Below are 12,642 nucleotides of genomic sequence, written 5' to 3'. Positions count from 1 at the left end.
CTGATGCCGATTGCTGATTCTCGCCGCGTTGCCCGAAATTCCCATATCTCCTTTCATTTATGCAGAGCCATGTGCCTCCACGAACACCCTCTTTGGCGGGTACACCCAAGGGTGACTGATGGCCAAATAATGGGACCTCAAGTCTTACTGCCTCTGCTCGCTTTCCCCCTCTCTCTTTGCAGAAATGCCGTCTATACCCCAATGGAGACGGGCCAACGCACACATCCTGAGAGATTCCAACGGGCTATTTCAGTAAATGGACATATTATCTTTATTTATGCTGAGACTGAGGGTCAGCGTACGGAGAACTCCACCCGCGCAGTTACCTGCCGCTCTGAACCAATAAACACAGCAGCCCCTAGACTAAGCCATGCAGACACACACACATGTACATATACAGAAGGACCTGAGGACAAGGGTCAGAATAATGAGTGATACAAATAAAGAGCACGGAGCAGAACGATGTGCCAAGGAAAACTTGCCGTACACTTTTCAATTCCCGCCGCTCCATCCATCCATCTTTCTTTTCTTCTCGTCTTACTTTATGGCGGTCGTATGCTGAAGAAACACATTGAGGTGATTGAAATTTCATATGAAATTGCACCCCCCAGTCCCTCGCGTAGCACCCCCTGTGTTCGGGTCAACCGTAGCTGATCTGAATAAATATAATTAAAAGGTTTTTTTGTGATTTTAATAAAGGGGTCATTTGTATAACATTTCCACTGGCACACAAAGGCTACATTTATGTAGCGGGAGGCTCGACTGGTGTCCAATTTACACAGAAATTTGTATTTTTAGTCCTGCGCACTCTGTGTGGAATGAGCCAGTGGAAAAAAGCGGTCCTCTTTATTGCGCCCCCTTGTAAAATATCTGATAAATGTCTTTTCAAAATAAAAGAAACTACTGAACGTGGCGAGTTAACCCTTTCACCTCCAGAGGTAGAGAACAGGCATGTTTTGTGAGAGGTCGAAGTGCATGTAACTGAACACACACATGTACTGTAAACACATCTGATCCGTTCAGCTGTTTTCAAATACAAGTTTTGCCTGTTTATTGACTGATCTATTTCATTCTAATTCTAAGGCTTTAAATACACAGAGTAACAGAAACTACACAGCCACATGAGCTTCTGACACAGATGCTCTTCTCCCTAGAGCCCTGCGCACTTTATTGTCTTCAAGCGACGTCTGACATGTGTTTTGCGGTCCTAATGAATGTGGAAAGCTTTTCGGTCTTATCGCTGAAGATCATCTAACCTCAACCTCTAACAGAGTTCTTGAACCTAATCTGCCTTCGCTCAAAACAAACAGGCTGTTATTTGATTGACAGCCGATTTCACTTGGCTTTTAAGGAAACGCGCTTGGAGCAACAAAGTCACCATGACCATGCATGCGTGCAGAAGTGAACGGCCGCACCGGCCGCATACGTGTGTGTGCTTGACAGTGCGAGTAAGCTGCAGATTATTACCTCATAGCTTTTCCAGGGTGTGTGGAGCTTTTGTGCGTCAGTGACCCTTTTGGGTTTTTTGTTTTATTTTCGTTCTCTGCACGTCTGAGCTTCTGTGGCCTTGTGAAATGAGGGAGGACATTTCTCACCTTCTAGCCAAATGACATCTGCGCGGCCAAGCCCAGCGCGTCTGTCTCCCCATTTTGCCTCACGACCTGTTCTGCTATTTCCAGCGCGCCGAGTCATTTTTCTACAAAGTAGATTGTGACCATTAAACCATCCTAATCACATTTTCTTATGCTCACCTCACTGGCAGTCACTTCCAAGCCAGAAAACCATTACCTTTTCCCATCTTCTAGCACGTCTTTTGCACTTTCCACTTGTACTACACAGGTCAGGACTGGATCCTCTCTGGCTGCCCTTCTGTGTACACTTGTTTCAGAGGGAACTGTTGGCCCCTACATGTGTAAATACACACATGTAGATGTGAGAAATGTATATGTGTTTTTGGTGATGTAGTGTGTGACCATACATTGCACACTTTCACTACTCATGGAGAGGTGGAAAAAAGGCCCTGGCCTGGTAAGGATGACCGCACGTGGTGTTTAAAATGGATGTTCTTGTTCCCAGAATTATCAGACACTCCAAGTTCACGCAGGTTACACATGACGTCAAAACAGAAATCGTCTGAAGGGGAAATATGACAGAACAAAGACCATAAACAAACATAATATAATACAAATTACAAGTTCACTTCTGCGTAAATGTGTTTATACATTGAAATCAACAGAGAGAAAGTTAGAGAGTGCCCTTATGTTGGGCATGTGTGAAAGACGGCCTTGTACTGGGTCTGTCAGGTTGAAAACAGCTCCTTTCTCTCTCTCGTACTGACTGGTCCCACTGCTGAGAGGTGAGCACACACACACATACACACAATCATCCATCATCACACACACTCAGTTCTCACCATGTGGTGAAAGATACTACATTTATTTTCCCCCTCTTCCCCTGCATTGCTTTTGGATGTGTGTGTGTGTGCATGTGGTTGTTCATGTCAGCATTACCTCTTGCCCTCACACTCACCTGATATGTGAAATCCTCAGTGTCTTTAAGTATAGACTGGCTGTGAGCTGGCCAGTGAACATTTCTCTCACCCCACACACTGTTCACGCAGTGGCTGCGCCCCCTGTCTAACACCTGTCGAGGTCCCGGGATGCCATGTGTCTGTTTGGCCACGGACAGAGTTCCTCTGGGGGTAACTTCAGACATACTGTTTTAGAACAACAGTCTAAAAGTGTTTCTTGCTGACTAAACCTTGTTTTTCTAAATTGGTTGGTTATGATTCTAGAATCAGAAATTCTTTCTCCTCCTTCCAACGAGGAACCAAAAATGTTTGAATATGACATAATCCTGCCAAAACTATAAAACACAAAACAGGCTTTTGCAGGAAAAATTGTGAAAACTGAGAAAGAAAAGTGTGAAAGTGTGAAATATGGTTTAAATGGTCCACCACTGCAGATTTTACAGCCATATTTTTTCCCACATGTTCTGCCAGATCTGGTTAAACTTTGGCAGATGAGAAAGTGAGACTTAATCTCCTTTTGTCTGACCTCGTCTAGCCTCGGTGTGCATACATACATCTCGTTAGTCTGATCTAATAATCTTGCTAGTTAATTAAGCCGATAATTTGTTAAAGGATTTTAGGGGCCAAGGTGCCATGCGGGTCATAAGACATTTGCTAAGTCTTCAGACATCTCAGCCAGTATTGAGCTAAGGTTGTCATTTATGGTCTCTGACATTATGGAGGTGTCAGTTTTGTGTGAGTCAGCCAAGGTCAAAGGTCAGAAGAGCGTCAAGTCAAAATAGAGAACTAAAGCTTCCTCTGACAGATGGTTTTACGTAAAAAATTCAAATGCGATTCATTTCGATTATGCTTGTACATTTATGCTTTTTAATGTTTGCCAACAAATGTGATAAAAGTTCAACGGCAAGACATCATTCATGAACTAATCTGTTTATTTGTTTATATATAGAGGTGAGAAACAGCCTCTGGCCACAAGTACACGAAAAGGGGTGGAACGCTTATTTGCCCATCTCCAAAGAGACTGGTTGCTGGACTATAGGGCAGACAGCAATGGCATTGGGAAGTGCTTGCCATCATAGTTAAAGCAGCAATATGCTCAGGACCTGTCCCTCATATTTGAGACCAGGAGATGGTGGGAAAGTGAATGTGACAAAAGCTACTCCGTCCATACACATGTTTTGAAAAGACTATAAAATGTGGCGGAAGTAGGCAGTTTGAAATTTGCCACATTTGCTTGTGGGTTCTCAATTCTGAACATAAGTGATATTAAGCCAAACACCTAAGCCGTAAATGCCATAAAAGTACTCCAAAAAGAAATCTGTCAATGGTAAAACATCATCTATAATAAAATGAAATACTTTAATTCATGATTTAATAGTACTTGCAAAAACAAATTTGCTTCACATTTCAACTGAACAGGCATTAACACACAGAAGCATGCATGTAGCATGCTGAGCTGAAATGTATTCAGACTAATTTCTCTCAGCCAAATAGGAAAAAAAGACGTGCATGCTGCTAAATTTATCCTCGCAAATAAGAGTGTGAGTGTTGGAGTGTGCTCGATGAAACTGGTCACAAATTTTGGTAAGGGGGGGGGGGGTGGCAAGGGGAGCAAACAGCTCTACTGCCACTTCCTGCCATGGGGTCAGTATGTGTGTGTGAGGCTGAGAGGTTACAGGCCGTCTTTATGTGCTCAGCAGAGGTCTTGAGGGCTACAGGCAATTACTGTGTGTTATACAGAGCAACTCACTCCAGAGCTAAGAGTCTTTATCATGTTAGGAATTCTACTCAGCTGAACTTGAATGTGCATGATAACTTTAGTATTGAGCAAAATAATACATTTATGTATATTTTCTCTACAATATACATAACATTGACACATATCAGTCAGGCCGATGTTATGGCTACAGTTAAAGCGTAGGCCATGATACACCATTCAGGTTCAAATGTTTCTGTAACCCTTTAACATCTCTTTTAGATGTTTGGGGTAATCACTTTGCTTGTTCTCAAATCGTAGAGGTGAAGGGGTCAAAGGTGAAAGTTTGCAGGATGTACTGGATTCATTGCTGATTAGCACTTTCAGCCAATCTTTCACACAACACGACTTCTCAGAGCTACTCATTAGATCACCTCTCTCAGCGTGATCCTGAAGGCTAAGCCTGAGCCCCTTCTTAGCTAAAGCTAACCCGATTGCATAAAGAATGCTGTGAACAGGACCCTTATGCCCTTATGCCCTTACAATACAAAAACAAACAAAATGGGCTAATCCCACATGGCTAACACCCTTCATTCCAAATACCTATTAGCCCTAACACCTCATTACATCTGTAATATTGAGACGGAAACTTCTTAGCCTACAGTGTTGTGTTCAGTTTTATGGGTTATTGCTAGGCTAAAGGTTAATAATGTGATTGAAACTACAAGGGTAATAATTCTGTTCAATTTACGGTTTAAAACCGACAGCTGTTGTTGGCAATAATAAAAAAAAGAAGTACAGTGACAATGTTACAGGTGTGTTGGTGACTTATTAAAGTCATAATATTAAAGATATAGTATTATTTTTTCAAATAAAACATCCAAAAATAAATTAAAAGGTAATTTATACTAATTTATATCTACGGTTTAATGCCTCTCATCTGCAACTAATGTATTTTCTTCTTCTTGCACCTGGTTCTCTTTTTCAGGGAGCAGGTTTCCATGCGTCACGGAGGCAGAAGTATGGGAATGTATTCAAGACTCACCTGCTCGGACGGCCGCTCATCCGGGTCACGGGGGCAGAGAATGTACGTAAGGTCCTGATGGGAGAGCACAGCCTGGTCACTGTGGACTGGCCCCAAAGCACCAGCACTCTACTGGGTCCCAACAGTCTGGCCAACTCTATAGGAGACATCCATCGCAAAAGGAGAAAGGTAAGGTCCATGTACACTCAAATGTACTTTTATTATCTGTGGGAACCATCCTTATCTCCTAATGGATGGTTTTTGTGCACACCACTTCCCTGCCTTGCCAGTGAAAGATGTTTTGAATTTGTGGAAGGACAAAACAGAGTAAGAACCATAGATGGAGTGAAAGAAACAAGATAGAAGGTCAAATGGAAAAGGCTCTGCCATCCTTAGGTCCAGATTTGGAGACAGATACCCACAATGCCTTGCTCCCCAGCGCACTATTGTTACACATAACAGTCTGCACACAATCGAGGATTACGCTCATAACTAGCTTCTCCTCAAATCCAACCCATTGTTCAGGGACAAAAAAGCTTTTTTGTGGACCCTGGTTCTCTTCAGTCCCTTGGAGGCTTGAGTTTCACCCCACACACCTGTTCCATTGAGGGGTCAGCGGGGTGTAATCAGTCTGGTTAATCCTCCAGGTCCAGGGCCTCACGCAAACCCCCTAATGACTGCTAATTAGTCAGCCAGCCTCGGACGGACAAAGACCGCCTTATGGACCCCCTTGAGCCAGGCTTAAACATCTTGCTCTGCGTACTAATGTCATAAATATATTGAACCTCTCTGGAGGTGTACAGCAATGTACAGTCCATATTTTAGACTGGAAAGGTACAGTAAGTTCATCAACACGGCCTGTTACAGCCTCTAAGCTCTCTGGGACGTCCCGTTCGAGGGGACATTTGGGAAAGAAAAGAAGTTACTGTAAATGTCTCTTTGAACACCACTGCTATACATGTACTGAATGCAAGCATTAGATCCAAACGGCTCTGTGAGCTTGGGATGTAGCTATAAAAAATTTCCTAGAAGAAAGCAAATTATATTTGATTTTAAGTTGCTTTGTATTAATGAAACTTCGAAAGTTCTTTGATGCGCTGGTCATTAACAGGATGCACAACAGCTCATTGATGCAAAATCACATTTGTTGATATAGCCATGGAGCAGAAGGCCTATCAAACTGTGGATTTGGTGAGGAGTTGAATTTTTTTAGGTTGGCCAGTAGAGGGCACAGGATATTAATTCTGCGCTCACCTGCCTGCACAAAGTGCTCTCACTCTGAATGAGGGATTTTGTTTTAGTCCGTGGTGGAGAGAGAAAAGAGAGAGCGAGAGAGAGATTGGAAAAGTAGAGAGAAGTGTAAAGAAAGTGAATGGTTTGGGGAGAGAATAAAGAGGTCTTTACATTCTGGTCAAACCAGCAGCTTTGAGCAGTTTCATATAATTTAAGACATATGGAAATTATTAGGGTGGGGGAGTTTTAAAAGGCCGTGTGTGTATGTGTGTGGAAAGTGCAGTCACGTTTTGTAATGAAGACAGGCGGCTGTTTTTTCCCCCAGTAGTGTTCAAAATCCTGTATAATGGGGACTGGCATTAGTGGAGCTTGACTGACGTCTGTCTAGTATGCAAAGACTTGCAAAAGGAAAATAGTAACCTTCAAAAAAAAAAAAATCCCAAACCAATAAGCAGTATAAATATGGTGTTGTATTGCATATGTTAATTTATGAGTAGAAGCTAAGAAAGAAGTGTGATGCAAACATGCTTGTAGCCACTCGTTTTTTCTCCACACATGTGAACCACTGTGACGTGCCAGAAAAGGATCCGATGTTAATGATGTAATATAATGGACAGATAATTTGTGGTTTTACATGAAGAACGACACTGAAAACCAAGTGTAAATAGGTGTGAAATAAGCTTTTAATACCTAAATGATATACTAACAGCCAGTTGATCGTTAGAGTTAGAAATGAAGTGAGTCTGAGAAGAACAGCACGGAAAGGAGACACAAAGAAACTTGGTGACAGAAAGTCAGACGGAGAGACAGGAGGAGGACACACAAGTCTCCGCCCCCCTTCCCTTTACTACTGTGGAAAAAAGTGGGGCGGAGACGAGGTATTTGGAATGAGATGGCATATAAAAAGTGCTATTGTTAGTCGTGGGCACTGGAACATGGATGTTATTTCACTAAACAAACCAGCACAACTGAGGTACATAAGAAATGCGCTGCCACGGCCAGGAAAATCTTACCTTCGCTTTTCACCCTCACTGCTGATGCTGAGGGAAACTCTCTCAGATATTCTGAGAGTGAGGTGGAGGTAGGTGAGTGGCAGTTAAGAGTCCAAGAAGGTCAAAAATAGTGAGGACTTCAGAGTTAATGGGAATGTTCCATGCTTTAAACTATTAGACAAATAAGCTTGGTCTTTAGGTGCCGACTGTGGCTTCAGGTTAATATTTTTGTGACATTTCTTGCCTGTAGAGCACAGATGTGCTGGTTTGTCATGGATGATGTGATTCATGGGCCAGTTGCATTGTGGGAAGTATAGTTCAGCAATACAGGTCCATAAGCCTGAGTCAAAAACAAATGTTTAGTATTTTTGGAACAGTGCAACTCTGTTTTCATGTAATATACATCTAGATACAAACTCTTAAATAATGTTGCAGTGTCAAATATCTGGTCATGTTCATAAACATGCGTGTTTTTGGAAGTAGATCCCTCCTATTGCTTTCTTCAGCCAGTCAGATCATGTCATGTACTCTTTGGTAAAATACATCCTTCTTATGAAGATCATGTTTTGGGACTTGAAGCTATACATTCATAAAATTCTCAACTGATTGCAAAACTGTTTATCCTGTCAAATTGGTTCTCTATCGGTGCAAGCAGACTGACTGCATTTTAAATTTGTTTTTCTCAGATCTTTGCTAAAGTTTTCAGTCATGAGGCTCTGGAGAGCTACCTGCCCAAGATCCAGCTGGTCATTCAGGAGACACTGCGGGTGTGGAGCTCCAATCCTGACCCCATCAACGTTTATCGTGAGTCCCAGCGGCTCTCCTTCCACATGGCAGTGCGTGTGCTCCTGGGTTTCCGCGTCTCTGAAGAGGAGATGCACTGTCTTTTCCACACTTTCCAGGATTTTGTGGAGAACGTTTTTAGCCTTCCCATCGACCTGCCGTTTAGTGGCTATAGGAAGGTAAAATGTCTACATCACTTCAAAATGGAGAAAGGGATTAGACGGTTTCTGCACAATAGGAACACAGTGGTAGATCAACTAATAAAATTGTGTGTTTGCAGGGTATTCGTGCAAGAGACTCACTCCAGAAAAGCATAGAAAAAGCCATCAGAGAAAAACCACTCCACACCCAGGGGAAAGATTACACTGATGCTCTCGATGTGCTTCTAGAGAGCGCCAAGGAGAACAACACAGAGCTTACGATGCAGGAGCTCAAGGTGAGCGAAGCAGCGCTAATACACTACAGCTTTGTTCTAAAACCTTGTTCCAAAAGCTGCCTACATAGACAACATTTTAAGCCCTCATATGTGCACTTTCCTGTGTTAAAGTTATTCCAAACATCACTCACCAAATTCTGTAAAATCATGACAAAAAGTGGAAAAAGCTTACAGTGAATCAGCTACTGTGAGGAGAAATGTTGATTATAAATGTATAGCATAATGATACTAAAAACTGTTAATAAATTGTATCATAAGACTGTTTTCTCCCCCATTAGCTTAGCAAAATGCTAATGTCAGACTCCACTGGAATCAAAAGTGAGCACCTCTTGTGCACTTTGTGTCACGTGTGAGTGACTTGTAGCACATGTAGGCTCTTTCAAATCACTCACTAAAGAGAGTTTTCGCTTCTGTTGGGATGCTTTCTTAGAAGGCAGCACACTAGGTAGGCAGTAGAAAGCGAGGCAGTCTGTGTTAAAAAAAAAGTCCGCCTAGTCTGCATTATAGAGGAGTTCTCTCTCAGTCTTACTGAAATGGGGATATTTTATCCTACATTTCAAAGATTTGTTTTAGTTGTATTTTGAGACGTCACGTCTATTTAATGCTGTACATTACACATCCGTAAAACTGGTCATGGTTTTCTCCACACAGTCATCCTCCCAGTCTGTATGCTAATCATTTTCTTTTCACCAGATGATTTTGTTTTCAGTGTGAGGTCAAATTGTGATTACTTGATTACATATTAAAGCAAAACAGGAAGTCAACATTACAATATTGAGAGGCTTGCAGCGACTCTCTGGCTGCACACTTTACCCACTGACTGCGCTTGTTATTTCTCTTCTCTCTCTCCTGCTCAGTTCTCTAGTCCCACGCCCAAACTGGGATGACAGACATTTAATGACACAGATAATAGTCAATAAATGCTTCCCTGTAGGCTATTGTTACCTGGTTATTCCACTTGGCTCAGACGTTTCAGCTTTTTTCTTTTGTAAGGTACATGCGTAGTCTCCTCAGACAGTGGCGGCAGGGGTGGCTCCCAGGCCTGTCAACACCAACTCACTGGCAAGCAGTTAAAATAGGGAGGGAGAGAGAAGAGAGAGAAAAGAAACCTGCGTAAGATGGCTGCCAAACCTCAAAGAAAAAAGAAGAGAGAAGGAAAGAAAAGAAGTAAAGAAGCTCCATCCTAAGAATTTCAGAAAAAGTCAGATTGCGGTTAAGTAGCTAGACTAGAGACAATATATCTACACTACTGTTCAGAAGTTTAAGGTCAAGTAATTAAAAAAAAAAAAAAAAAAAGAAATTTAATACTTTTACTCAGCAAGGATGCATTAAAAGTAAGAGTCAGTGCATTTATACTGTTTCAAAATGTTTCTATTTCAATCAAATGCTGTTCTTTTAAACTTTTAAACTATTCATCAAAATATCCAAAGAAAATATTAAGCAACAGAACATTGATAATAAGAAATGTTTCTTGAGCACCAGAGCAGCATATTAGAATGATTCCTGAAGGATCATGTGACACTCAATACTGAAGTAATGGCTGCTGAAAATGAAGCTTTGCCACAGAATTAAATTACATTTTAAAATATAAAAGAGTTGTTTTGCATTGAATCGCCCAATTCAAGTATCAATGACATTTAAAAATGAATTACGACAGATATGAGTTTCTGCAAAGTTTTATCACAGCAATCAAGCCACAATTCATCAGTAACAGATGTCAACATGCCTGAGTATTAGTGTCAAATATCTAGAACTAGTGTCCATATATGTGTCATTAAACCACAAACTTCTTTCTTTCTCCCGCAGGAGTCCACTATTGAGCTGATCTTCGCTGCTTTTGCCACAACAGCCAGCGCCAGCACGTCTCTGATCATGCAGCTGCTGCGACACCCTGCGGTGCTGGAGAAGCTGCGTGAGGAGCTGCGGAGTTGTGGCCTGCTGCATGATGGCTGTCTGTGCCAGGGTGAACTGCGACTGGACAGCATCATTAGCCTCAAGTACCTGGACTGCGTGATCAAAGAGGTCCTGCGTCTGTTTGCCCCCGTGTCCGGAGGTTACCGCATTGCCACACAGACCTTTGAGCTAGATGTGAGTTGTTGAAGATCTGCAGCTGTTTTAACCCAAATATAAAAATTCTGGCATCATTTACTCTCATGTTGTTCAAAACAAGTATGACATAATATTTTTCTGTGGGAAACTTGTTCAGATGTTTTAAAGGGAAAAAGGTATCTATACAAGTTCCAGTTAGACCACAGTCTTTATGAAAATATCAAACAAAAAAGAAAGTCATACAGGTTTAGAAAGACTTGACGATGAGTAGATGATGTTGGAATTATCTTTTGTTTTGTTAACTATGCTTTTATTGTTTTATATTGTTGTTAATGTGAATGCTCACCTGTTTTATCCTTATAACCATATACTATTGTATTATATTACTAACCGGAACTTACATATTATTGCTCTTTTGTTGGTTTGATTGCTTCTATTGTCCTCATTTGTAAGTTGCTTCGGATAAAAGCGTCTGCTAAATGACGTAAATATAAATTATTTATTAATATTTTGAATTAGATTTTATTTTTGAGTTTTTGTTATTTTTTATATTCCCATTTAGCTTTAATTTATATTTTTATTTCAGTTTCAGTTTTAGCACTTCACTTTAAAACTAGTTTTATATCAGTTAATTTCCAACATTTCTAATTTTCATTGAAGTTTTTCATCTAATATTTATATTTGATATTCTTTTTCTATTCTATATCATTTATATCATATTTGTTTAGTTTTAGTTAACAATAACAACACTTCTAACCTCCTTTTTGCCCATCTCTCAGGGTGTACAGGTACCCAAAGGTTGGAGTGTCATGTACAGCATCCGTGACACCCACGACACTTCAGCTGTGTTCAAGGACGTGGAGGCCTTTGACCCGGACCGGTTCAGCCCAGAGCGGAGCGAGGATCGCGAGGGCCGCTTCCACTACCTGCCCTTCGGAGGTGGCGTTCGCTCCTGCCTCGGCAAGCAGCTGGCCACTCTCTTCCTCAAACTCCTGGCCGTGGAGCTCGCGGGAGGGAGTCGCTTCGAGCTGGCCACGCGGACATTCCCGCGCTTGATCTCAGTCCCCGTGGTGCACCCCACCGACGGCCTCCGTGTAAAGTTCTTCGGCCTCGACTCCAACCAGAACCAGATCATGGCCAAGTCAAACGAGATGTTGGATGCCACCGTGTGACAGACTGGCCAGAAGAAGGAACAGACTTCATATCTTGAGCTGTCACCTGAAGTTGAAAAGACTCTCATTTGCCAAAAATGTATAGTCTATCATTTGTAAAGAAGTATATCATAAATATATAAATTTAACTGAACGTATTGCTACATCAGGAGAGCACAAGAGGAAGGTTTCAGAAAAGAAGAGGTGAACGGGACAGTCATATAAGCCGATGTAGATGTCACAGGGTCTTGAGATGAGAAGTTTTGTGTGAGTGTTTTTTTCATGGATGCTGAGTTCATTTATATGTATATACAGTATGTGTGTCCTTTTTGTGTGTGCGTGTTTAAATGCGTTTTTTCTTGTGTGAATGTACGCGTGTGCCTGTTTGCGTGCGTGGACAGGTTGTTTTTCAGCTAAGGTATTAGGAGTTATAGTAGGCAGTGTAAACTAGAATGAATGGGAGGATTGTGTAATTTACTCAGGTGTGTTAGCAGTACAGAAGGAGCTTTCAGACTAACCCAGTACTTGTTATACATGCTCTGTACATAAGTGACAATTCATAATATTCTTTTTAAGAGAGCGTGAAAAGAGGCGAGAGATGAAGAGAGATATAACTAGACAGAGACTATAAGAGAAAAGTAACCTGTGCAGGCTCTCAAAACAAGCTATAGAGGGAATGAGGGACTCATTCCTGCTGCAAATGTTATATCTGAAGACATGTATGAAAAAAAGCAAAAAAAAAAAACAA

At 41.5% G+C, this 12,642-nt stretch overlaps 1 protein-coding gene across 1 annotated transcript in view; it reads left to right on the top strand.

The window, feature by feature from the left end:
• Nucleotides 1–12,642, top strand: part of LOC131544638 (cytochrome P450 26B1) — a 16,058-nt gene extending 3,416 nt beyond the window's left edge. The window contains exons 2-6 of the mRNA XM_058782992.1: nt 5,215–5,439; nt 8,162–8,437; nt 8,539–8,694; nt 10,501–10,782; nt 11,523–12,642. Coding sequence (XP_058638975.1) covers nt 5,215–5,439; nt 8,162–8,437; nt 8,539–8,694; nt 10,501–10,782; nt 11,523–11,915 — 1,332 coding nt within the window. The 3' untranslated portion in view covers nt 11,916–12,642. The remainder of the gene's footprint in view (nt 1–5,214; nt 5,440–8,161; nt 8,438–8,538; nt 8,695–10,500; nt 10,783–11,522) is intronic.

The sequence above is a fragment of the Onychostoma macrolepis genome, chromosome 07 (genome assembly GCF_012432095.1).
Source record: "Onychostoma macrolepis isolate SWU-2019 chromosome 07, ASM1243209v1, whole genome shotgun sequence".
Classification (NCBI taxonomy): domain Eukaryota; kingdom Metazoa; phylum Chordata; class Actinopteri; order Cypriniformes; family Cyprinidae; genus Onychostoma; species Onychostoma macrolepis.
The sequence above is the reverse complement of the archived record's forward strand: the minus strand, read 5'-3'. Positions and strand labels throughout refer to the sequence as shown.